The 26,807-nt window shown below is 41.2% G+C and overlaps 1 protein-coding gene across 1 annotated transcript; it reads right to left on the bottom strand.

Moving 5' to 3' along the window:
- LOC134803815 (ankyrin-3-like) lies at positions 1–24,812 on the bottom strand. The gene is made up of 10 exons (XM_063776651.1): positions 24,604–24,812; positions 8,815–8,927; positions 7,918–8,072; positions 7,384–7,516; positions 6,233–6,415; positions 4,982–5,087; positions 4,430–4,570; positions 2,944–3,035; positions 2,193–2,342; positions 1–921 (listed from the first exon to the last, which is right to left on the bottom strand). Exons 2-10 carry the CDS (start codon positions 8,923–8,925, stop codon positions 601–603), a joined length of 1,392 nt encoding a protein of 463 aa, XP_063632721.1. The 5' UTR covers positions 8,926–8,927; positions 24,604–24,812; the 3' UTR covers positions 1–600.
- Between the last annotated feature and the right edge of the window lie 1,995 nt (positions 24,813–26,807).

A 26,807-nucleotide genomic window follows, 5' to 3' on the forward strand; every position in this document is an offset into this window, starting at 1 on the left:
TTCTTGTTCAGGCATATATTTTCAAAATACAGTCGCAGCCGTCGCAGGAGAATAATATATACCTGAGATCATGCACGATCACAAGTAGAAACTTAATTCTAATCATATATCACAATGTATCACATAGCAATAATGTAATCAGACTACAAAATGGATAAAACTACACAATACAAAAAGAAATAGGTACCATCTCGCGGTAATCTTAAAATAAGCGAATAAATATTAATTCGAACGTGATAAGTGGTCGAATTATTAAAAAAATTAGGCGAATACATAATTTAATGCATATAAATATAATACTTATCAATGTCGCATTAAAATATTTCGCTCTACAATTTTGCAAATAAATAACAATTTGATTTATTTTATAAGAAAACGGCGATAAAACAGGACAATTGACGTAAGTGTCAAACATTGAATATAATAGACTTATAGAATACAAAAATATATTTTCCAATACTTAACCGTTCCTTTTCACGGTCCTCACAATCCAATCAATCCCCACAATCAGGGGAAAGTAGCTTTTTCTGGCAACACCGACAAAAGGCCAAGGAAATCTTGTGCCGAATTGAAAAATCCATTAAAATTACAAAAATATCTTTAACTACACTCAAACAGCAAATAATGGTGCAGGGTTTTCGGTATTTCGAACTTAGGACCTAATTCCACGAGCAAATTGCCTAACTGCCTACGAAAGAAGATTCTAGTTTGAGCGAGCAAGGAAATAGGAGTCTTAGCTCGTTCGATTAAGGTTTGTTTTTGAACAGGGTTGAGAATGCTGTTTCTCTTTATCATGCAGAGGTCGAAGGCCTCGGCGGCTTCTAGAAGTTGATAGAAGATGTGCTCGTATTCTGCCGCGGTGACATTCTGGAGGTGGTTTAGGATGCCGTCCGGGTCACGGAACTGAGTTTTCATGATTACCTGAAAATATAAAAATAAATTAATTTTGAAGGTGAATATTTTTTGTTTTCATGACATAAGCTTGATCGTTCGCACCGAGGACGGGCAAGTAAAACCTAAACTTAGAGAGACCAGTCAAAAAAGGCAATGCGTTTTCTGATTAATCATAGAATAGCTCCAACCAAACAGGGGTCTCCAAACTGCACCCTTTTTTTTTTGCCCGAGCAAAAAGAATCGAGAGGATACCCCAGGTCTAATATTTATGATTAAGCAACACATTAATTGGCACTATGACACTGACTAGTATATGTATGTAATGTACCATCATCACGCCCCGCGATTGTTGCGCCATTTAGGTTCCTAGCTAAATTGGTTGTTCAATACTTACGCTATAGAATTTCCAATTTAGCAAGAACGCTTAATGGCATAAGAATCCCGTGTGGTGGCCGTACATGTAGGAGTCAACTCTATAAACTTGAAACAAGGTTAGTCTTATACTATTTATGAACAGTATATAGCACGAAAGACCGATTCGTGGAGTAAACGACAACTCGGGTGGCGACCATGGGGGGACGAGCGTCCTCAAAGTAGACCCAAGATGCGTTGGGACGACAACATCAAAAGGACTGCGGGGAAGAAGTGGATCCAGGTTGCACAGAACCGTGACGAGTAGAGTAAAATGAAGGAGGCCTACACCCGAAAGGTATATAGAAAAGGTCTAAAGAGAGAGAGAGTTAATATTATATGGTAATATTTACCCTAGCACCATGTCGCAGCAGCATGGCCACGATCTCGCCGCTGGGGTCCGCGTTGCTGGCCAGGTACTCGGCCAGGGCCGGGCGGAGCTGCGTCGCGTCTTCATCGTTGTACACCTTCAGGTCTACTCCGCTCTCTAGAAGGATCTGAGATGGGTAATATATGGTGATATTTACCCTGGCACCATGTCTCAGCAGCATGGCCACGATCTCGCCGCTGGGGTCGGCGTTGCTGGCCAGGTACTCGGCCAGGGCCGAGCGGAACTGCGTCGCGTCTTCATCGTTGTACACCTTCAGGTTCAGGTCTGCTCCGCTCTCTAGAAGGATCTGGGATGGGTAGTATATGGTAATATTTACCCTGGCACCATGTCGCAGCAGCATGGCCACGATCTCGCCGCTGGGGTCCGCGTTGCTGGCCAGGTACTCGGCCAGGGCCGGGCGGAGCTGCGTCGCGGTTTCATCGTTCTACACCTTCAGGTTCGGGTCTGCTCCGCTCTCTAGAAGGATCTGGGATGGGTAATATATGGAAATATTTACCCTGGCACCATGTCGCAGCAGCATGGCCACGATCTCGCCGCTGGGGTCCGCGTTGCTGGCCAGGTACTCGGCCAGGGCCGGGCGGAGCTGCGTCGCGTCTTCATCGTTGTACACCTTCAGGTTCGGGTCTGCTCCGCTCTCTAGAAGGATCTGAAATGGAAAAGGGAAGTGTGAATCCCGAGCGTAGGAGCGCTGGTGGCTAGTGGCAGTGACGTAGCTAGCGTGGGCGAAGTGGGCCGTCGCCTGCGGCCTCGCGCCCCAAGGGGGACCTCCCGCGAGGCCCCTAAGGGCACAGTGAAAGAAATGGGCCTCGCAGATGCGACTTCGCCCACGGCTAGATTAGGTCACGCTACGCCACTGCCTAGGGGTAAGAGCGCGCGACTTGCAGTCAGGAGGTCGCGGTTTCAAACCCCGGCTCGTACCAATGAGTTTTTCGGAACTTATGTACGAAATATCATTATTTACCAGTCGCTTTTCGGTGAAGGAAAACAGCGTGAAGAAACCGAACTAATCCCAACAAGGTTTCCCCTCTGAGTTGGAAGGTCAGATGGCAGTCGCTTTAGTAAAACCTAGTGCCTACGCCAATTCTTGGGATTAGTTGCCAAACGGACAGGCTTCCATGAGCCGTGGTAAAAATGCCGGGAGAACGCGAGGAAGATGGTGTGAAACCCGAGCGTAATGGCGATGGATTCTATGAAGGTATTAAGCTGTAGGTCACCATAGTAGGTATATAAGTAAAATGTTTGTGCACCTGAACTATTTCCTTCCTGTTCGTGATGTTGTCTGAGCAGGCCACGTGGAGAGGTGAACCAATCACGGAGCTAGAAGAGTTTACCCTGGCACCTGTAAGATCAATATACGTTGTTAAGTCAAATTCATCCTTCGAAATTTTGAAATACAGTCAAATACCCTAAAATACAAGAATGACAGTCAAGCGTAAAACCATATGTTGGCAACGCTGATTTAATATATGAAAGGGCAGCGTATGCCAGTCTGTACAGAGAACATAGCTTTCCGACCTTCGAGCAACAACGGCTTCCGACACATCGGAAGGGAGGGGCCCAAGCGATATCTCACCGTACAAATCTTTCTGCCATTTTTCGCGGGGGGAAAGGTGCACACAGTCGCACTTCTCACACACTTCCATACAAAATCCAATCTGTAATGACGACACAAATACATAGAAAATGACACACGTCAAAGACAAATCTTGCAAACCTCGATCTCTTTTTGTGTACGGACGAGTGACAAGTGTCACAACACGCACACTAACACATTTTCGTTGAAGTATGTTATTGTATTCTGAGAGATGAGAAGTCGGATTTGTCGCTCGACCGATCCGCAATTTGTACTGAGCGAGCAAAATCGATAAATCCAACAATTACATGAGACTAAAATATAATAATTGTGTTTGAATGTAATTAAACGTATGATATGTAAAAAAAAAATATTACATGTGAAATGTAACACTTTCTTTTTGTAAATTTGATGTCCCCGACCTCTTTTTATAACAAAAAACCGAGCAAACAGGCATTTTTGTGCAGCAGTGTTCACGCGCGCGTCTGGACTCGGTCTAGTGAAAAATCCAAGTGCAACTAGTTTTATTACCCGCGCTAGATTAGATTGACGCGCTAATCTTGTACCTCGGCAGAGGGGAAATAGTGCGAATGCCGCCTCCCTTCCGTGTTGCTCGAAGTTTCCGACATAAAATATTATCTTATCACTAGAGTCTGTGCGGAAAGAGAAGAGTCGTGGAATGTATTGGACACACTATACACTCCACGACTCTTCTCTTTCCGCACAAACTCTATAAGGCCGGATCACGGACCTCCAGCCAGATGGGAGGATAATATTAAAAATATTGTAGGCCCACTCTTGAGGAGAGAAGCAGCAAACCGGACTGCTTTGAGGAAAATTGGAGACGCGTATGCCCAAGAGTGGGGTATACGCGCTAAAGACACAGAATAAATATAATAGTACTACCGTACAGAAAGGACACTTCCTACAAAACCGACGTTTGACAGCGATTTCAGGGACGAATCATGCTATCCCTTTCTAATGTATGGCACTATCCCTTTCGGCTATTTAGGGTTGTCAAAATTCAAGTCATTATCTTATTTGTGGTCGCACGCAAAAGGACGTCAAGTGGTGCCAACTCTAATAATTGCTCGGAGCAATGCTGAGCCGAACGGTTTGCCCGAAGTCAATAGTGTCCCACTGCTAAAGAAGATGCTTACCAGCAGCTAACAGAAGTTGGACCATCGGTACATCCCCCTTTAGAATGGCGAGGTCGAGCGCGCTGGGCTTGCTCAGCGTCGGACACTGGTAGTTGACTCTGGCACCTTGCTTCACCAGAAGATTCACCACGTCTGTGTTACCTGGAAAATGGAAGAAACTTTGAGATGATGAATTGATAATTGAACCTTTAAGTAAGACTAAGGAGAGACTTTCCCCTCTTGTCTGTATTTTATCGCTTGTACCTACAATGCTGTGCTCTGAAGAATTGTTTGACATGATGCCAAACACCCTAGAATCTAAATGGTCGGGCACTGTGCGGTTTAAGAGAAATTTCTTCCCGCAGACGCTCCGGCTGTGGGATGAGCTGCCCACAGGTTTTTCAGAGGGACCACAGTATGGGGTTCAACGCGCATGTAAAATCTCTGGAGTTGCAGGCGTCCATAGACTACGGTGACTGCTTTCCATCAGGCCGGACGTAGGTATGCTTGTTCGTTTACGAATAACATGAACATGATGCTTCAAAACTATTTCAAGATGAACAGAATACTAACCACTCAGCACTGCGTAGTGCAGCACCGTACGATAGTCGTTCCTGGCGTCTGCCATTGCGTTCACGTCGGCGCCGTGGCTGATAAGCAGCAGAACCGCTTCCATGCCCTGAAATAGAAATTCTGTTTAGAGTCTGTGCGGATAAAGAAGAGTCGTGGAATGTATGGGGCCCAATACATTCCACGAATCTTCTCTTTCCGAACAGACTCTACTAATGACCACTTCGCCATGAAGTTGAATTGGTCTTGGCCACTGGGATTAGTTATCCCTTAATTCGGCAACGTCCAAAATAGTGGACCTATAACCTTTGACCCTCTTTATGTATTTTTTAACAAGCTTTTATTAGGTCGACCTGTATGTAACTAACTTGTAATGGAATCTAAGGTAACTAATTTAACCATCTTCCAAGGATCGTAGCGTCATGAAAATTGGCAGCTGTATGTAGTTCTGATGACAAGACAATACAATAATATTGGTACTGTCGAACTGATCTGATGGTGGAGACAGGAGGTGGCCATAGGAACTCTGTGATGAAACAACGCAACCTAATTGTGTTAGGGGTTTTTAGAATTGTCTCGATGAGTATTAGTTGTCTGTCGTATGAAAAGTACAGTCAGCGATAAAAGCTTGTACCAAAAATGAAAGTTTTGCCAAAAACTTATCATCTTATTCAGAATCATATTAGCTACTATTGAGCGCCGAGGACGTTTGAACTCACCTTTGGTGATTTCTGTCGATTTAAGGGTTAAATGTCCAGGCGAAACCCTTGAAAACCAGTTAAAAACCTACCTTCCTTGGCCTAGCGGCTTTCATAAGTGGAGTCAGGCCCGCGCGATCACGGGAGTCAGGATTGGCTCCGAAGGTCAGCAGCAGCTCGAGGTACTCAGGGTCGGAGACCATGCAGGTTGATCTCAGTAATGACCACTCTAGTCCTTATCAGGAAATTGACCTTATCTATACTCTGTATCTTTAGGTATTTAAATAAAAGTAAACAAATATTTTGTACATTTTCGGGTAGTTATACATTTATTGATTAACCAACCAAATACAAAGCCACATGGATCTGTTACTGAACGACCTTACTTTAACCTACATTATTTGATCATGTAAAGTTTTCATCTACCCTCAACTGGCTTAAGGAGCCATTTGAGGGTAGATTTTGTTTACTCTTTTTTTATAAAAAAAGATACAGACTATAGTTGCTGGTGGGGCTGGTAAAACATATATAAATTCATGGAAACCATGGAACTTACCTTCCTCTGCCTAGCGGCTTTCATGAGCGGAGTCAGGCCCGCGCGATCACGGGAGTCAGGATTGGCCCCGAAGGTCAGTAGCAGCTCGAGGTACTCAGGGTCGGAGACCAGGTTGATCTCGGCGCCGAAGAAGTAGCGCTTGTTGGGGTCCGCGCCGTGCTCCAGGAGGAGGCGGGCTACCTCCTGGAAATTAAAATAAGTGTTCAGTCACAGACTATAGTCTGTATCTTTAGGTATTTAAAAGAAGGTAAACAAACAATTTGTACATTTTCGGGTAGTTATAACATTAATTGGTTAACCAACCAAATGAAAAACCGCCTGAATCAGTCACTGAACGACCTTACTTTAACCTACATTATTTGATCATGTAATGTTTTCATCTACCCTCAACTGGCTTAAGGAGCCATTTGAGGGTAGATTTTGTTTACTTTTATTTAAATACCTAAAGATACAGAGTATAGTAAACTACAGCCCTAAAGGAGCTTTGTCCAATCACAGCTCATGTGGATTATCATATGTATCATAATCATGTATCGTACCTGGTGCAATATTACCAATGTTTTGGATCAGATAGCCAAAACGAGTCCAGACTTTAGTAAGTTCAAATATATTGCTTGTAGAATCGAAAGCCGTCATTCAAGACAACCTTGAGCCAGAACCAGCCGGAGAATGTGCCCTACTGAACTGATCTGGTCAAGATTGTAGAGATCCGTCAGATGAAGGCTGACTGGTCGTTGTGGGCATCTTTGGGGAAGGCCTTTGAGTCTATACGCTTACGTGATGAGTCCATCGACTTAAGGACGTTAGACCGGGCCGTGTCCGGGCCGGAGCTTCCGGGGCTTACTTTTCTATGACATGCCAGGTGATCACGTGATGCTTTCCATGGAAAACGATGTGCCGGAAGCTCCAGGACGGACACGGCCTGGTCTAACGTGAGTCATCCTTTATTTGAAATCGCTAAGATGTAAAGTAGATTAAAGACTTACATAAGGTTCCTAAAGCCCATCGCAGTGCATCGCACTAGTTGTGGAGATCCTAGAAGGAGCGGTGTAAAAATTCTTGGGGAAGGCTAGTATGTCCCTCAATGGAGTTTTCCCAGCTGATATCTGGAATAAGTTGTTAAAATAGGAAGTAGAAGAGTAAAGACTTACATAATGCTTGTTCCTGATAGCCAGCCTCAGAGGCTCGTCACAGAGCGTGGTCCTCGGGAACTCCTCTCCTGTATCAGGACGATAGTCCACCGCGGCGCCACTCTGCAGCAGCAGTTTTACCAGCTCCGTGTAGCTGAAATAGAAGAAATATCCGTCAGGGACAGCCCAATGTGATGGACAGACCAAATTCGCTCAGTCCTTGATGCAACGCTCCACGGTGCCCTACATTCGGCGACAGACAGAAAGAGGTGGCGGCAAATTGTCAAAGAGAAGCTGTTACCTAGAAGTGGCCACGACCTTCGGTGATGAGGAAACCGATGCAAGGAGGAGGAGAGAGGGGCATTTCAAGAAAGTGTGCGGTATGTGACGCTCTGACTCTGTTTTTTTAAACACTTTTGATAAAGCTAAGAAACCGATTTTCATCCCTTCCTGGCGTTCACATCACACCCTCTTACTGGCAGTAAACTGGTTGTTTCTAACGCTGCCAGATCGCGCAGTGTAGTCAACGCACACCCTGCGTTCTTGGCATCTTACCCATGCTCCGAGGACAGATGTAGCGCGCTGTATCCACAGTCGTCCCTGGCGTTCACGTCACATCCTCTGACCAGCAGCAATCTAGTCGCTTCGAGGTAACGCTGCCAAATCGCATAGTGCAGCGGACGCAATCCCTGCGTCACTGGCTCGTTCACCTGCAACCAATATGAACATATTGAAAAGGCGTTTTAAAAATTGTATACCTACTCGATAAAGACCATTACCGATGGCCATTGGTGCGGAAAAGTTCTCGAGTGGCGACCACGTAGGTACCGGAAGGCGCGGCGTGGGTAGACCCCCCACAAGGTGGACTGATGACCTGGTAAAGTTCGCGGGAGTTCGCTGGATGCGGGTGGCGCAAGACCGGTCATTGTGGCACTCTTTAGGGGAGGCCTATGTCCAGCAGTGGACATCCTCTGGCTGATATGATGATGATGATGATGACTCGATAAAGTGGGACGGGTGCCACTAAGACCGAGTGGCCTAAAGGTTTGGCAGCTGTGAAAGCTGAAGATGCCAATCTAAATCCGTTAGACGCCAGCAGGATCCTGATTTCGTCGATTCTATATCCTGTTGATGGAGTTGCTCTACACTATCTAATACTTACCTCGGCCACATACTCGACGAGTACTACCATACAGAAAAGGCACTTCCTACAAAACCGAAGTGTGACAGCGATTCAGGGTCGAATCATGATATCCCTTTCTACTTATGGCACTATCGACTATTTAATTCAAAATTCATGTAATTACCTTATCTGTGGTCGTGCACACAAAGGGACGTCAAGTTGTGCCAACCCTAATAATTGCTCGGAGCAATGCTGAGCCGAACAGAGCCGAGTTTGCCCGTAGCCCGTAGTCAGGAGTGTCTCCCCACTATTACATTATAATCGCTTACCTTAGCTCCACAAGCCAACAGGATCCTGATCTCATCCAGCGGCACCATCCTGATGATGGAGTCCGCCAGCTCCCGCTGGAGAGACTTCCCTGTTCGCACCTCCGAAGGCATCTCTGTCAACAAATAAATAAATAAAATATAAAATAAAAAAGCCTTTATTATTCCAAATTCATACATAACATGCATTATTTAGTTGTAGTTATTTTACTTATTACATTATAATATTTTTTCCAACTAGCATGCATTTAATTATAGTTTTAAATTTAAAGTGTTCTAAAATTATTGTTTAAGTCAATTCTTGTTCTTATATTATAATTACATATTTAGAATTTGTCCATTTCAACAAAAGGCCAGTGATATTTAATAGGAAATTTAGGTTCAGTTGACTCAGGTAGGACGCTGGCACAGAATAACTAATACATAGTACTACCGTACAGAAAATTCACTCCTTCACAAAAACCAGATTTAGGTATACCTAAAATTGGATGTATACCTATACTCGCCGCCTGCAACAAAATTGAAACTTATAACCGCGCACGAACGGTGAATCTTCTTTGCGCGAGCTCCACGTGACACGACTATCGTGCGGTCGAGCGGCAGCCCACTGCCATACGCCTGCCCTGCCCGGGAGGCCCGCCGGCCAAATGTACCTAAACTGCGTAGTGACACCCCCCTGACGCTGGCGAGGTTGCGGAAGACTACTTCGGCGTTGGGACCTCGCCGTATAGCAGCGAGGCGGCAACAGAGGGGTTTTAGTGGGTAAACCTGGGGTCTCATTAGCCCACAACAGGGAGTCCCACATAACCATCCCGGCCTGTCCCCGCGCCGGGTGGTATGCGTAAAGCATTTCCCCTCAAAAAAAAAAGTGGGTTATACAAGTTTCAATGTTTAGACTATAGTAGCCGCAATAGCCGCAGAGACAAAAGAGAAAAATGGTCAAAAGACATCACAACATGGTACCCAAGAGACGGAAAAAGGAATGATGGTAGACAAAAAATGAGATGGGAAGACGAGTTCAGGCAGGTGGCTGGAGCCTTGTGGAGAAGACAGGCTCTGGACAGGGACGCGTGGAGGAATATGGGAGAGGCCTATGCCAAGGGCAACCAGACAAAACGTCTGCGGAGAAAGGTTAGCAGTAAGCAGTAAGCAGTAAGTAAGCCGCAATACCAACTGGCGACTGAAGTCATAATGCCATCTCTTTCACTCCTTGTTGGTCTTTACAAGGCTGAAGGAGATAGCATTATGACCTCAGTCGCCAGTTGGTATTACGGTGAGTATAACCATTTTGGTCGTATTATTGTTGTATGCTCATAGATTTGTTTTGCTATTTTTTTACGGAATACAATCATTGAATTGTAGTTGATTGTAGGTATATTTCGCATCATAATTGACAATATCGTTTCAACAGCGTATTTTATATCGTATGTTTGAATTTGAATACAACAGAAAACAATTGATTTATTTTAGGCAACAATAATTTCTTGGTCAAACTCGTTATATATAAGTTATACGCGTTAACACCGACAATGCCTTTTGCCAAAGATTTTCCGGAACGAATTGACCCAATAACACCTTAAAACCAAGGATATTCTACTGCGGACTAAAAATAATAGTTTATCAGACAGTCAAAACAACACATTCATTTTCCAAACTTGTTATTTTCAAACGATCAAGGCCGCGAATTGCGTATTTTTATTTATCAAACGGAAATTCGACGCAGTTTTTACGCATTTACTGAAATCGTACATGGCGTATAATAAACAGTGTGGTGTACCTGTTGTAGGTATATGAAAGGTTAAAAATATATCTAGTTATGGATTGAGGTCGTGGGCAAAGTGCCATTTGGATTATTCGTTTATGGCTAATGTTTGGGCTGCGAACTGCGAATGGATGCAGACTATTAGTCGTGAGACTTGTGAGATTATTAATCGTTTTTTTAGCATTCGAAAAAGACTACGCGATCTTGAAGTGTCTTTCAATTGAAAAACGCCTTTTGAAAATCAGTAACTATTACTTATGAAAAGAATATTTGTATTCTTCTGCTTACATAAGTAATAAATGATCGTATTAGATTCATAATTGTTACATATTTGCCGCGACTTATTTTTAAAACGTGTTTTTTTTCAATTAAAAAGACACATCAAGATTGTTTACCTTTTTTCTAACGCTAAAAAAACGAACTATAATTTTAGTGTGAGATTAAATATACGTTGGGGCAATTTTAGAAGCTACTGAGACTTTACATATTTACCTATACCAAAGACATATGTAACTTACTATCTATTCTTTTTGCCTATACCTAAAGTTCAAACACGAAAACGGTGTGTTTGAATACAGATGTGCTATAGTTGCGGAAATTTTCACAGGAAATTACGGAAAGTTTAATTTCGAAAAAGGACAATTTCGATACCCATCTATTGTCCGTTTTGCCACGACTTATTGGAGCCTGCGGTCCGCTTGGCAACTAATCCCAATAATTGGTGTAGGCACTAGTTTTTACAACAGCGACTGCCATCTGACCTTCCAACCCAGAGGGTAAACTAGTCCTTATTGGGATTAGTTTTCCTCACGATGTTTTCCTTCACCAAAAAGCTACTGGTAAATATCAAATGATATTTCGTACATAAGCTCTGAAAAACTCATTGTTACGAGCCGGGGTTTGAACCCACGACCTCTGGATTGCAAGATTTGCAAGTCGCACTGTCTTCTCGCTAGGCGACCAGCGCCTTTTTTTCGATCCCCATAAAATAATATCCGACGCAATGTTTGAAACATTTCGAGTGGTTAATCGGTCGTCGCAATTTTGATAATAGATGGAATATGTATGACGCTACACATAAACTATAACATATTGTTATACCAGGTTATACTATAATAAGCGCCAGCCTTTGACAATCCATGTTACCATAGAAAATACATAGCGCCATCTACTTTAGCTTACCTACCGAATCTGACGTTTAATTATTTTCCACTACTTTACGCCGTGCTTGCCTAACGTTTAGTTGTTGTGCTGTCCTGTATGGCTACCACCAGTTTTGACATTGACATAACGCTCACGTTTACGTAATTTACTTTCTGTACATCTCGCTTGCACTAATATGCCAGTACGAGCGAGATGCATAGAAAGTAAGTTACGTAAACGTGAGCGTTATGTCAATGTGAAAACTGGTGTTAGCCGTACAGAGTGTTTAATCGTAGATGTAAATAAATAAATAAAAATTCTTTATTTCAGACCTGCGGCGGTAGCATGGTCGCTTCTTTATCGCTTGTCACCTTACCTGTCACGTTCTAACAAGTATGTAAGTGCGAAAGTGCGATAGTGACAGGCGATAAAATGCCATGCTGCGCCCACGGTATACATAAACACCTCACCACGTCTGTACGTAAGTATTACGTAGAAATACTTAGAAATGGGCACAAGGTCATTGGCCCTTTGTCTACCATTTTTTTGGCTGATTTACAAAGAAATACTCGTAGTCTCGTACAAATGTGCATAATTAAAATATAACTAAGTAAGCAAAACAGTCCACCCCACATTCTACATCTGAACACTAATTATAGTAATTTGAAGATTTTTATTTGTATATTGTCTAGACCAGGGCTCTCCAAACCGCGGCCCGCGACGCGTTCCAATCCGGCCCGCTCTCTCCTCTCCTCGGCTCCAGGGGTCCAGCCATAACAGCATCCCGCGCCAAAGTGTCTGAGGCGCAATATGGCCCTCAGGTAAAAACGATTGGAGACCCCTGCTCTAGACTCTAGACACGTATATCTCTACACCTTATAAAACAAAGTCCCCCGCCGCGTCTGTCTGTTTGTGTGTTTGTATGTTCGCGATAAACTCAAAAACTACTGAACGGATGTTCATGCTGTTTTCACCTATCAATAGAGTGATTCTTGAGGAAGGTTTAGGTGTATAATTTTTTAACCCGTGCGAAGCTGCGGCGCGCGGCGGGTCGCTATTTATATCTAAGAATACTACTGTTTTGTTTACCATGATCATGATAAAAACATGCCACTGACCCTACATCACAATAATCCGTACTTTTGTTTGTACACATGATCTAGAAAACCTGTTGGAACTTTTCCAAGCACACCGTCTGACAGGCGTTCGTGCGGTTTCCTAAATACTTTGAGCAAATTTATTACTTACGTAGTCGACCTAAATATATCTGGAATCACATGGAACTAACTACATAGACATAATAAATAACTGTCTAATGGTGGTTGACAAGACATAGAAAGGCTGATGGCTCTAACACAGAATGTCTGGCATCAGAATGTATGTGACTTTCGAAGGTCGATGACATCGTAAAGTATGTGGAAACGAAGACCGGATTCATCCTGAGGGTCGTGAAGCAAAATTTCTACTTATATTCCTAATCGATCGAATAGGCAAGATTGATAGAGAGAGAGGCAGAAACCGAACTTTCGATTGTCGTGTACGGTAGGCCATGTGATTGACATAGTGATTGACATAGGGCTCGATATTGGGTCCTTTCTTATTTGGGATAATGATTAACGACTTGGAATCGGTCGTCAAGTATGCAAAATGTTTACTATATGCCGATGACTTGAAACTTATATATGATGTTAAGAGTAGCGGAGACTGTGCCTCTTTGCAAGACGATATTACTTCGGTGGTCAACTGGAGTATTGCAAACAAGCTTCTTTTTAACACAGCGAAGTGTTGTGTATGTACCTTCAGTCGTTCCTCCACTCCTCTACATGCTCAGTACACACTGGGGACCGAGACTATTGATAGAGTTTTCTCTGTCAAAGATCTTGGAGTGGTTTTTGATGAGCGCCTCACTTTTCATGAGCATATGCAGACCCTCGCCAAAGGATGTTTTCGTAAACTAGGCTTCGTGATCCGCAATGTCAAGGATTTCCGTGACACTGGGGCCATTGCGATGGTTTTCAACACCTTAGTGAGGAGCAAGCTTGAGGCCTCATCTATTATTTGGAACCCGTACGAGTCTTCTTACGCCCTACTTCTAGAGAAAATCCAAAAGGCCTTTCTGAGATTTATGTACAAAAAAAGATATGGGTACTACCCTTTTTAGTACCCAACAAAATTCATACTAGGCTGCCTTGGATATAATTCTCTAGAGGTAAGGCGTAACAACATCTTACTGACTACTGTTTGTCGCATACTGCGCGGTGACTCGGACTGCCCGGAACTGATAGCTCGAGTTGTACGAGTGAGGTTGTACGTCCCGGATATTCCTCGAGTCTGTTTGAGGCCGCGAACGCGTCCACTGTTGGCCGTGCCGGCGGCGCGCACAGTATCGCACAGAAACTCGCCACTCCTCCGCGCGTTATCGCTGCTCAACGCACTCCTGACATCAGCACCAGAGTGTGACTTGTTTGCGTGGAGATGGGCGAATGTGTGCCGGGAGTGTCTGAGGTTTTGTGAGATGATGGATGAAAGGCTTTCCAGCACTTGCATTTGACTTTTAATGTTTACCTGTATTTTACTTTATATATATTTATTGTGTTTGTAATACGTAATTAGTTTAATTATGCGGTGTATTGGCATATGCTGTAATGCCGTGTAAATGTATTTAAATAATAATAAAAAATAAAATAAATAATAAAATAGTGACGCCCTCTACGCAGAGTTTCGCGTAATATTCCCTATTCAAAATCCTCCATTTAAATTCCAATTTTAAAATAAGAATCAATTGTCATTAAACGACTTCATTAAAATAAATGAACCATTCGCTCTTCATTAATCCGAAAAAGGAAAGGAAATATAAATAAAGATTTAAATTTCCATCTCTTGCGAAATTTCCGAGAAGATCGTTCATTTGGTTCATTGCCTCGGGTTGGATATCTGCCATCTTTGTTCTTTTCGAACTAATGATGAACTATAGATACGAAAATCATGTGCCATAGCATATTGCGTTTTGACGGGCAACACTGACGGAGATATTTCGTTTTAAATTGAGATGTGACGATGGGCACGTGTGATTTTAACGTATAGATGGTCAAGCAAATCTTGTCAGTAGAAAAAGGCGCGAAATACAAATTTTCTATGAGACGATATCCCTTCGTGCCTACATTTTTCAAATTTGCCGCCTTTTTCTACTGACAAGATCTGCTTGACCAACTTTATATATATTACTGATAGTTTTAATAAGTATGTAAGTACATATCGTCAAAGTCGTGTCAAAACTAGTTCAAAACCTTGTTAGAGTCTGTGCGGAAAGAGAAGAGTCGTGGATTGTATGGGGCCCAATACATTCCACGACTCTTCTCTTTCCGAACAGACTCTAATCTGGATCCGTCTCCAGAGAACCCGCCTAGAAGCGCTACGTTTGCTACGGCGTAGCGGCGTTTTGCCATTTTACCCATTTGGCGTATTTATTTACTTTAAAACATATGACATTGATTAGAGTTAGACCAAGAAAAGTCTGCAGAGATTTTGATAGCCCACGCAGTGCAAGTGCTATTTTAAACGTCAAACTTCTATGAAAATATGACGTTTAAATAACGCTCTTGCACTGCGTGGGATGTCAAAATCTCTGCAGACTTTTCTTGGTATAACTCTAGAATGATTAGTTTCGCACTCTAGTGGAGTGGCCAAGTTGAAGAATAGCATCCATTTTTGAGGTTGACTAATAATTTGCTTGGCCTCATACCCATACCCAGTCATAATTGCGATTATACCTATTAATTAGACCTTTACCGCACCTATAAATGTCACGCATATTCAAAGATCTTTTTGCCTCACGCTCGCAACAAAATAAATATTGCTCACTGTTTTATGAGGTGAGGTGAAATTTTGTTTTCTCTTGATATCTATTAATTATAGATATAGGTACCTATGAGTCTCCTTCCTTCCTTCCTTTAAGTCTCTTTGGTTGGTCTTAATTAAAAAAAATTGAATAGATATGTTTTTAGTTAGACCAAGAAAAGTTTGCAGCGATTTTGATAGCCCACAGCAAGTGTTATTTATACGTCAAACGTCTATGAAATTAACGTTTGACGTTTAAAACAACACTTGCACTGCGTGGGCTATCAAAATCGCTGCAGACTTTTTTTGAACGAACTCTACCGCATTTTACTTACTACCGAATTATTTATTCCCGCCATATTATATAGTACTATAGTTGGTCAAACCAATTTGTCAGTCAGTAAGAACCAGGAAAACTATACTCATCCTTTTTTTTTGGGTGCTGAGTGTAAGACAAAGATAGTATGATTCTCTCTGTCTATGATTGAAATGAGACAGTTCTTTGACAAACTATATATAGAGTTAGACCAAGAAAAGTCTGCAGCGATTTTGATAGCCCACGCAGTGCAGGTGTTATTTTAAACGTCAAACTTCTATGAAATTATGACTTGCAAATAACACTTGCACTGCGCGGGCTATCAAAATCGCTGCAGACTTTTCTTGGTATAACTCTAATATGGCGAGAGGTATAAACTTAACCTAAAAACACGAGCTAACCGGGTCATCGCACGACCTCCGAGGTTGATTTGACAGTTGGACAGCACCTACGACAGTGCTGCCAATTTCCGACTCGCGACTTATATGGGCACACCTTGTGGCTGAATAGATGAGATCTTGGCCTAATAAAACTAATTAGACTGCACGTCTGTTAGCTGCGGTTACGTAGGCATTGTAACCGGCGCTCGCGCACACAACATGTCACGTAATGATTGTGATATTTGAAAATTTGTGTTCTATCTTGGTACCGGTAGGTTCTCTCGCTCTGATGGTCTCTATGACAGCTCATTTTTAGGGTTCCGCACCCAAAGGGTAAAAAACGGGACCCTATAAGACTGGAAGGAAGAGCGGTGCCTCCCAACACAGGCAATTCCTTGCTTACCGGGCGGCTCTATCCCCTAAACCATGGCCATGTGTATATTATAAATAAATAAAGAATTTTGTATTTGTATATAACACTCTGCTGTTAGTCTGTCTGTCTGTCACCAGGCTGTATCTCATGAACCGTGATAGCTAGAGTCTGTGCGGAAAGAGAAGAGTCGTGGAATGTATTGGGCGCCATACATTCCACGACTCTTCTCTTTCCGCACAGACTCAAGGCAGTTGAAATTTTCACAGATGATGTATTTCTGTTGCCGCTATAACAACAAATATTACTAAAACAGAATATAATAAATGTTTAAGTGGGGCTCCCATACAACAAACGTGATTATGTTTGCCGTTTTTTGTGTAATGGTACGGAACGGAACCCTTCTAGCCTAAGCAAATTAGAAAAATATGCGGAAATAATTCGTGTAGTTTTGAAAATTGGTACAGGTATACCTTGTGGTGTCCAGATAAACATACTAAAAGTCCTCGAGGGTAGGGGGTGTGCTGAGGGTGTAGGGGGGGGGGGGGGGGGGGTTTGAAGGTACCTTTTTTCATATTTTTGCTCATATCTCGAATATCTGTCGAATAGCATTATAATTACTTCGGACAAAAGTTTAAGCATAAAATTTACTACAAGTTTGGTTATGTTTATTTTTACTCTACAATCAATACTTTAGGAGCTACAGGCTGTTAAAGTTAAATAAGACATAAAAAATAGACGATTTAAGAAAACGTCGTTTTTTTGTAATTGTTCATCATAAATAAAAATTTTAGTTTAGAGTATGCAAGCTAAGCGACCTGCTGATAAAATATAAAAAAACAGGCCATGAGCATGTCGGGCCATGCTCAGTGTAGGGTTCCGTAGTTACCCGTCTGACAAAATAGACTATTTGCCAAAACTCAAAAACAGCTATATTTTTGATTAGGTTCGCTATATTTTTCCTTGAAAGTCTTCACTAAGCTATGTTTTCAGTTTCACGATATTTTTCAAATTTTTTGGACCCATGGTTCAAAAGTTAGGGGAACTAAAGGGTAAAACACAACTTTTTTTCTTTCAAATCGATTATTCCGAAAATATAAAGTTGATGAAAAAATCGTCCTTGAAGACCCTTATTCGTTTTAGAAGACCTATCCAACGACACCCCACACTATAGGGTGGAAGCCAAAAAAAAATTCATCCCCACTTGAATGTAGGGCAGCCACCAGCAAAAAAATTTTCAAAAATCAGTTACGCTGCCAAAGTCGTAAAATATAAACTAGAAAAAATATTTTTTTAGGGTGGCTCCCCTACATTAAAGTGGGGATGAAAATTTTTTTCGCGTCAACCCTATATGTGGGGTGTCGTTGGATAGGTCTTTTAAAATGAATAAGGGTCTTTAAGGACCATTTTTTGATCAACTTAATATTTTCGGAAATAATCTATCTGAAAGAAAAAAAGTTGTGTTTTCCACTTTAGTTCCCCTAACATAATAACATTTGAACCATGGGTCCAAAAAATATGAAAAAATTCGTGAAAGTAAAGCTTAGTAAAGACTTTCAAGGAAAAATATAGCGAATCTAATCGGTCTAGCGGTTTTTGAGTTTTTGCAAATAGTCTATTTTGACGGACGGGTAACTACGGAACCCTACACTGAGCATGGCCCGACATACTCTTGACCGATTTTTTTATATTTTATCAGCAGGTCGCTTAGCTTGCTTATTCTAAACTATTTTTTTTATTTATGATGAACAATTACGAAAAAACAACGTTTTCTTAAACCCTCTATTTTTTATCTCATATTTAACTTTAACAGCCTGTAGCTCCTAAAGTATTGATTGTAGAGTAAAAATAAACATAACCAAACTTGTAGTAAATTTTATGCTAAAACTTTTGTCCGAAGTAATTATAATGCTATTCGACAGATATTCGAGATATGAGCAAAAATATGAAAAAAGGTACCTTCAACCCCCCCCCCCCCCCCTACACCCTCAGCACACCCCCTACCCTCGAGGACTTTTAGTATGTTGATCTGGACACCACAAGGTATACCTGTACCAATTTCCAAAAACGGGGTGAGTAGGTTTCGCGGGGAGAGGTGGGTTATGAATGGGGAGAGAAGGTTTGAGAGGGGGGTGAGAAGGGATTTTAAGGCTACTGCTACAAAAATAATGTATTCCAATTTAAAATGGAGCTATAGTAATACGCATAATAAAAAAAAATCGATCCAACAATCTTCCAAAATCACCTTTGTATGAAAACCCCTCTCACCCCAAATACGAGGCACTACGGGGTGAGGTGTGTTTTCCTCTTTATCGTCAAAGTTATGAAATGGAACTACCCAAAATAAAATAAAAACTAAAATACAAACGTCCGGAACACTTATTATATACACCATTCAATTTTCATATGTAAAAATAAAATGTTATCGAGGTTTGAATTTCAGTTTTGACCCTACTCACCCCATTTTACGGTATTTAATTAAAACTGCTTTGTGAAGTTAGTACGGCGCGTTTTCTTAGACAACATTGAAATTGAGACAGTCATTTATATGAACTAGTAGTTATTCATGTGTTATCAAAATTCGCGGACTTTCCGGTATTAAATATTTTGGCAAAGTTTAATAACATGCCTTCCTCAATTGTTTGTCAATTATCCAACAACCTTCTCTTTCCAACCCATTGATAATACGATATATCTACTATCACTCCGTTGACGTATTGATCATTCATGTCAATCATGTCCATATGCCAATTTGGACGAGATTTCGTCTGCATAATATTAAAAATTTGATGTGACGCCACGACAAGGTCACATCTGACATCAGCTGTCTGCCGTCTCGGCCAATCAGAGCGCCGTTGCTATGGAGACGAGAGTCTTTCAGCACGTGCTAACATTGAAAGGGCGTGATCTTATGACATAATTTTATTTATTGTAATTGGCAGCATGCGTTTTGAGAGCACCATTAATAGCATATTTTGCCATGTAACATTGAAGTGAAGAGTAGGATGTCTGTTTCTTTATGTTTGAAAAGCTTTTCACTTGTTAATTTCTTCTTAATTTAAGACAGAATACTGGGGTATCTTTTAAGTGTACTTCTAAAACAGTGTAACATACTCACGTTATGTAAATACCATGCTTTTAATTACCATATTATATAATTGCTTTGGTTTGCTTACACTGTTATACCAAATAAACTTTATATGAGAATAAATAAAAATGTGGAATGAATTGAAAATGTGTCTCGGATGTTTCTTAATTCTTAGGTAGTTCGTAAATTCGCGAACTATATTGGCATAACATATAGATAGGGATTGCAATCCGGTCCGGCGGATCCGGTAATCCGGCCGGATCCGGCACTTTTTAGGAGCTACCGGATCCGGTTGAAATCACCGGATCCGGACCGGATCCGGGAAAATAGAAAAAAAGACCGCACGCAGCACCCACTGCACGTTTTAGGTGAGATGAAGGCGACGGATAGAAGAAAGAAGTTAAACAGAATAAAGAACGAATAAAAAAATCCAAATTTAGTAAATATTCAATATGACGATGATTGAGAACAGAAGAGGATTTCCTCTTCTTTTATGTTGGTGGCACGAATCGGCACGATACGACGATTACTTAAATAATTAGAAGTAAAAATTAAAGGATGGAGATGCCATGGAAGGCATTTGTAACGACCGGTCTGGCCTAGTATAGTGAGTAGTGACCATTCAGTGACCCTGCCTATGAAGCCGATGGTCCTGGGTTTGAATACCGGTAAGGGCATTTATTTGTGTGATGAACACAGATATTTGTTCCTGAGTTATGGGTGTTTTCTGCGTATATAAGCATGTATTTATCAATATACTATACGTAGTTAATGTAGTTATATATATCGTCGCCTAGTAGTACTACCTAGAGCTAGCTAGTACCCATATTACAAGCTTTGCTTGGTTTGGGACTACGAGTAGGTCGATCTCTATAAAATTATCCCCAAATATTTATTCATGAATTATTTATTTATTTGTGATTTAGGCTATAAAACTATTTTCACGGATAAAAAATGAAAGCAAGATAATATTAGAGCGCATTTCATACAATTTTGGTTAAAAGTAAAATATCTTGTTACTAGCATGGATGTCAGCGTTACAAATAATTCCATCAAAGGACAGTTACGAAAACTTGTCCTTTCAAGGAGTTCCATTTCCCATCCCATAATTATCCCATTAACAGGCTTTGGAATCTAATCAAATTTATATTTTTATTGTAAACGTATAAATTTGAGCAGAGTGTGAATGATTAAATATAATAAAATTAATAAATGACTTAGATTTCAAATTTTATTTTTAAATTGAGATTGACAATGTGACACTTTTTAATACTTAGTTTTATTTTATTGTTAAAAAGTTATTTCTTATTAACTTCAAATTGTTGTTTTATGAATACATTTGTAAAAATATCCTTTGTTTCTCATATAACGCATAAAACTTGAAAAATATGTCATTTAATTTACTTTAATATCCTTATACCTAACCGGATCCGGTCCGGCCGGATCCGGCCGGATCGAGGCCAAAATCCGGCCGGATCCGGCCGGATTGAAAATCAATCCGGTTTGCAATCCCTACATAGATGGTCAAGCAAATCTTGTCAGTAGAAAAAGGCGCGAAATTCAAATTTTCTATGAGACGATATCCCTTCGCGCCTACATTTTTAAAATTTGCCGCCTTTTTGTACCGACAAGATTTGCTTGACCAACTATAAATACATTTCCCCCGTAAAGGTGAACCACCAGACGTCAAGATGGCGGACAGCCGGATACAAGCAAATGGCGCGTATTTTTAGACATCCGCCATTGAACTCTGCCCTTGGAGTTATTTATATTTAGTCAAATTAGCGAAAACAAAGACAGCCTAGATTAATTTTTTGGCTAACATTTTACTAATAAAAATTTGGAAACTTCTAGGAACTGTTTTGAATTAATGGATGTTGCATTGGCCAGAGCGAGAGCCAAACCCAAAGTTAATAAATTGGTGGGCCTGCGGGGGTGCTCATAGAACTAATACTGCCAGCATGGTATTGTTTAAAAAAAACCGGCCAAGTACGAGTCGGACTCGCGTTTCTAGGATTCCGTACATAAGTCCGACTCACGCTTGACTGCACATTTCTAATAGGTTTTCCTGCCATCTATAGGTAAAGAACTACTATGTGTATTTTTTTCAAAATTTTAGACCCAGTAGTTTCGAAGATAAAGGGGGGAATGGTATTTTTTGGATATTTTCTTAAATAACTTCAAACCTATGTATTTTAAAATTATAAAAAAAACATGTCCATGTTTGGGTCACTAATTTACATATGTGTACCAAATTTCAACTTAATTGGTCCAGTAGTTTCCGAGAAAATAGGCTGTGACAGACGGACAGACAGACAGACGCACGAGTGATCCTATAAGGGTTCCGTTTTTTCCTTTTGTGGTACGGAACCCTAAAAATAAGGCCCATATCTTACAGAGCGCAATGCAGTAAAATACCGAAGGACACCATGAAGATTCTCCTTCTACCTCGTTCCCTCATGATTGAGGATCGCGACTTTGTTTTATTTATCATGCTCTTCAATCCGCACGATTGCCTGACTTTCGAAAATTAGACGTCTGTATAGATCCTTGACAGGCCTACTTCACTGCACAAAGGGGCTGGTGGATGCCCGCCACTACTCGGTCCTACATCCACCAATTTGAACGCGCTTTTCGAAGCTCTCTTACTCTTTTTTTATAAAAGTAAAAGGATCCGCTAGATACTAGAAGATACTACCAGATGCTTATCACCTTCATAATGAGAAAAACTAGGTACGGGAAGTGGAGGAGGGGTGGACAAACTTGACTAAAGCTACTAGAAATCTAGATTTTTCAGATAGTTTTCCGTCAGCGCAAGGTCATCAATTCCCAAATCAAATGAAAACATCATCAAAAGGAAAGTCGCGGCCGTCCCATTTTCCGAATTTAATAGACTCTCGTGACCGTAGTCAAAATATTTACCAATGCAATTTTCGGGAACCAAAACTTTCCGGTAGGAATGAAAACAATGTACTTAAACGTATTCTTGGCACAGCGCACTTCCTTCACACGCCTACGTTATTTAAAAAGTTTATTTTCGGCCCCAATTTATTGATATTAGTTCAGAGAACACGCGGATCTGTTTATGTTTTTGTTTTAAATGTCTTGAAAGTTGATTGAGATCTTGCCTTTATATTCGAGATGAGACGCAATTGGTAGCAATTAATTTTATGGTACAATCACACTTGAGTTAGACCAAGACAAGTCTGCAACGATTTTTCACCTATCGATAGAATGATTCTTGAGGAAGGTTTGTGTATAATTTGTTAACCCGTGCGAAGCCGGGGCGAGGTACTACTGGCGCTAGTACTATGGGGCTATTCATAAATTACGTCATTTCAAATTAGGGGGGGGGGGGGGTCTGGACATCGGATGATGGTAGCATGACGTAGGAGGAAACGGGGTCATTCGAAGCATGATTTTTCGATGATTTTAGGGGGGGGCGGGGTCAAAAATCGTAAAAAATCGATGACGTAATTTATGGACAGCCCCTATGTAATAATTAACTTCGATTCGGTTCGGCCACGACGACTGCTATCAACTCCGTTGCATGTCTCTGCATGGTGAGACCGCATACCTGACTCTATTATTGTCACTGTGACAAGTGTGACATAGTACGAAATGGGTATTAGGAAATTAAATTCTTAGATTGTACTTGCAGGATACTTCATTTACTTTTTTAGGGTTCCGTACCCAAAGGGTAAAAATTGGACCCTATTACTAAGACTCCCCTGTCCGTCTGTCTGTCACCAGGCTGTATCTCATGAACCGTGATAGCTAGACAGTTGATATTTCACAGATAATGTATTACTGTTGCCGCTATAACAACAAATACTGAAAACAGAATAAAATATAAGTATTCAAGACGGGCTCCCATACAACAAACGTGATTTTTTGCCATTTTTGCGTAATGGAACCCTTCGTGCGTGAGTCTGACTCGCACTTGGCCGGTTTTCTTTTAGTTGTTCTTTTAGGTGTTTAGTTGTTGTTGTAGCTTGCTGTTTTTCTCCTCTTTTTGTTTTGATCTTGCCCTCTAATATTGCCCTCCAGACTTTGTTACCCGACTAGCGGAAGCGTTATGATTTAACTTAGCAGTTTATTTACGTAGGTAGATTTATATTTATCTGGATATGTTTGTGTTGCATGTTTTTCACCATAACACAGAATAAATAATAGTACTACCGTACAGAAAGGACACTTCTTACAAACCCGAAGTTTGACAGCGATTCAGGGTCGAATCATGCTATACCTTTCTAATGTATGGCACTATCCCTTTCAGCTGTTTTTTAGGGTTGTCAAAATTCAAGTGATTATCTTACCTGTGGTCGTGCACGCAAAAGGTTCCTAAGTTATAAAGTAATGGAAAGTTTCAAGTAAAGCTAACTTCTCGACTACTCCTACTTTTTGGAAGTTGGTTAAAGATACAGCCTGGATCACAAAAAAGAAACTCTTATCAAAATCGGCTCAGTAAATTTGACACTGCTGTGGAACACATGATACGATAAAATCACAATCTTTAATTTTGGTCAGTTGAAAATAATTTTATTTCTAATTTTACATAACGTCAACATAACGAAAATGTAGGGCAACGCACTTTAAAGATTCAGAACTCGAAAACCACAGAAAATATTAATAAGATTAGGTAAGCAGTATTGTGTATTTCATGGTCATAACAATATGTATAAAACAAATGCCTATTATTTTGTTTTTAATTATCAATTAACCCATACAGCGCTTAACCACACCTTGTCGTTACGCCTCTACGCAGCACTTTCGTTACATAGCGGGAAAACGAAAGCATAGCAGTCAAAAATCAATTAACCTTTAGATTAATTTACCCAGGCACTAAATCAATGTTATAAATAGCTTTAAAAAAAACATCAATTCATCACTCACCTTGCGGTTCCGCCGTATTTGCAATTCCAAACACAAAGGATGTCACTACACGCCTTCGCGCCTAAAAAAACAAAAAGCGCGCGAAACTCTATGCCTTTTTTATAACCTCAAAATTGACTTCAAATTCGTGTTTTATAACAAAATAACTTAATGTAAAATTAATTTTCTAGCTGACTCTAACGTGTGTTCAGTTAGCTAGCTTGTGTCGTACTGTTTTGGAAAATGGTGTTGATGTAAGCTGGGCGCTTGCCAAGATGGCGGCGCGCCAAATACGAAGTACACGCGCTGGGGCTAAGGGGCTGGTTGGCTATTAATTTCCTATGGGGTAAATGTACACTTAGCTGACGCTTTTGGTGACAGGTACATAGGTCAGTCGATAAAAAGGTAATGATTAGTTTTACTTAGAAAATATAATGTACTTACTACCTACGATTAACATTGGAAGGAAACATTCACGACAAGAGGGGAATGGGAAAGGAGGATCAACTGGCTCGACAACATTAAAAAATGGACGAGTTAAATACAGAATTTATTCTCGCATTTATAATATAATACTTACATACTGCTGTGGCGTAACGACCCGAAGTGGAAGGCCTCCGACACCAAAGACCGCCATGCTACTCTGTCCAAAGCCGTTTCTGTCCAGTCGACGGCGCCAAGTTCGCTAAGGTCTTTCTGCACTTCATCTCTCCAGCGGTACCTAGGGCGTCCAGACGGTCTTCGGCCACTTGGTACTCCAGAGTACGCCCTCCAGACTGCGCGATCTTCCCTCATCCGGACTACGTGCCCGAGACATCGAAGCCTGGACAAACACAAAAAGAGGAGCGCGCGCTGCTGATAGCTGAACGGAAGATTTACCGAAAAATATTGGGACCCGCACGTCGAGAGGGCGGAACCTGGAGACTCACACAATCAGGAGATTAAAGATCTGGTGTCCGAGCCGAACATCATTCGAGAAACGAAAGCCTCAAGGCTTCGATTTATAATATATTAGGAGGGAATTTTAACTTATTCAATGCTATGCTTGTGATGTTACGTCGCGTCTAGCCGTGTTTTCATGGTACTAAATAACTAGGCAGGAATACTTTGTAAAAGCTTAACGACAACGTGTCATGACGATATATACCTATTATATATTACATTCATATAGACTATGCTAAGTATTTAATATATTGTAAATTGTACTTTTTGGGGCTGTCCATAAATTACGTCATCGTTTTTTGACGATTTTTACCCCCCCTACCCCCCTAAATCATCCAAAAAAACATGCTTCGATTGACCCCGTTTCCTCCTAACGTCATGCTACCATCATCCGATGTCCAGACCCCCCCCCCCCTAATTTGAAATGACGTAATTTTTGAATAGCCCCTTTCCTAAAAATAAACAGTTTAATATTTTTTTTTTTCATTGCCAATAACCACCGGCTGGCCACATACGGCGCATTTACCCTACTGCACAAAAGCGTAGTCCTTTGTGCAGTTCGCCGACGGCCGATGACTTCTCACATGGCTGATGACCTGACACTCCTCACTTTATATAGCAAGCAGACAGACTGATGAAAAAAGCGCTGGTGGCCTAGCGGTAAGATCGTGCGACTTTCAATCCGGAGGTCGCGGGTTCAAACTCCGGCTCGTACCAATGACTTTTTAGGAACTTATGTACGAAATATCATTTGATATTTACCAGTTGCTTTTCGGTGAAGGAAAACATCGTGAGGAAACCGGACTAATCCCAATAAGGCCTATTTTCCCTCTGGGTTGGAAGGCCAGATGGCAGTCGCTTTCGTAAAAACTAGTGCCTACGTCAATTCTTGGGTTTAGTTGTCAAGCGGACCCCAGGCTCCCATGAGCCGTAGCAAAATGCCGGGATAACGCGAGGAAGAAGAAGATAGACTGATGAAAGGGCACTGTAATTCATGTTAATTTTGTGAATTTTGGGGAAATAGTCGATTGAACCAAAGGATGAAAGGCACTCATCTCTGCCGAGGTAGATTCGTAAAGTAAAGTGCTCTGGTACAGAAACATATCACTTTCTGCCCACCTTTTAGAACAACAATGTTTACCCTCTTTCAGAGCATGAGAAATGAAAAAAACTTTTACACCACACCAGATCGTAAAGGCTCTCTTTACTCTTCGAAAACTGAAGGAAAGTTGCATTTTATCCACAAGAGTGATTTGATGTAAATTTTGAGTTGCTTCATCATG

The sequence above is a fragment of the Cydia splendana genome, chromosome 27 (genome assembly GCF_910591565.1).
Source record: "Cydia splendana chromosome 27, ilCydSple1.2, whole genome shotgun sequence".
Taxonomy (NCBI): domain Eukaryota; kingdom Metazoa; phylum Arthropoda; class Insecta; order Lepidoptera; family Tortricidae; genus Cydia; species Cydia splendana.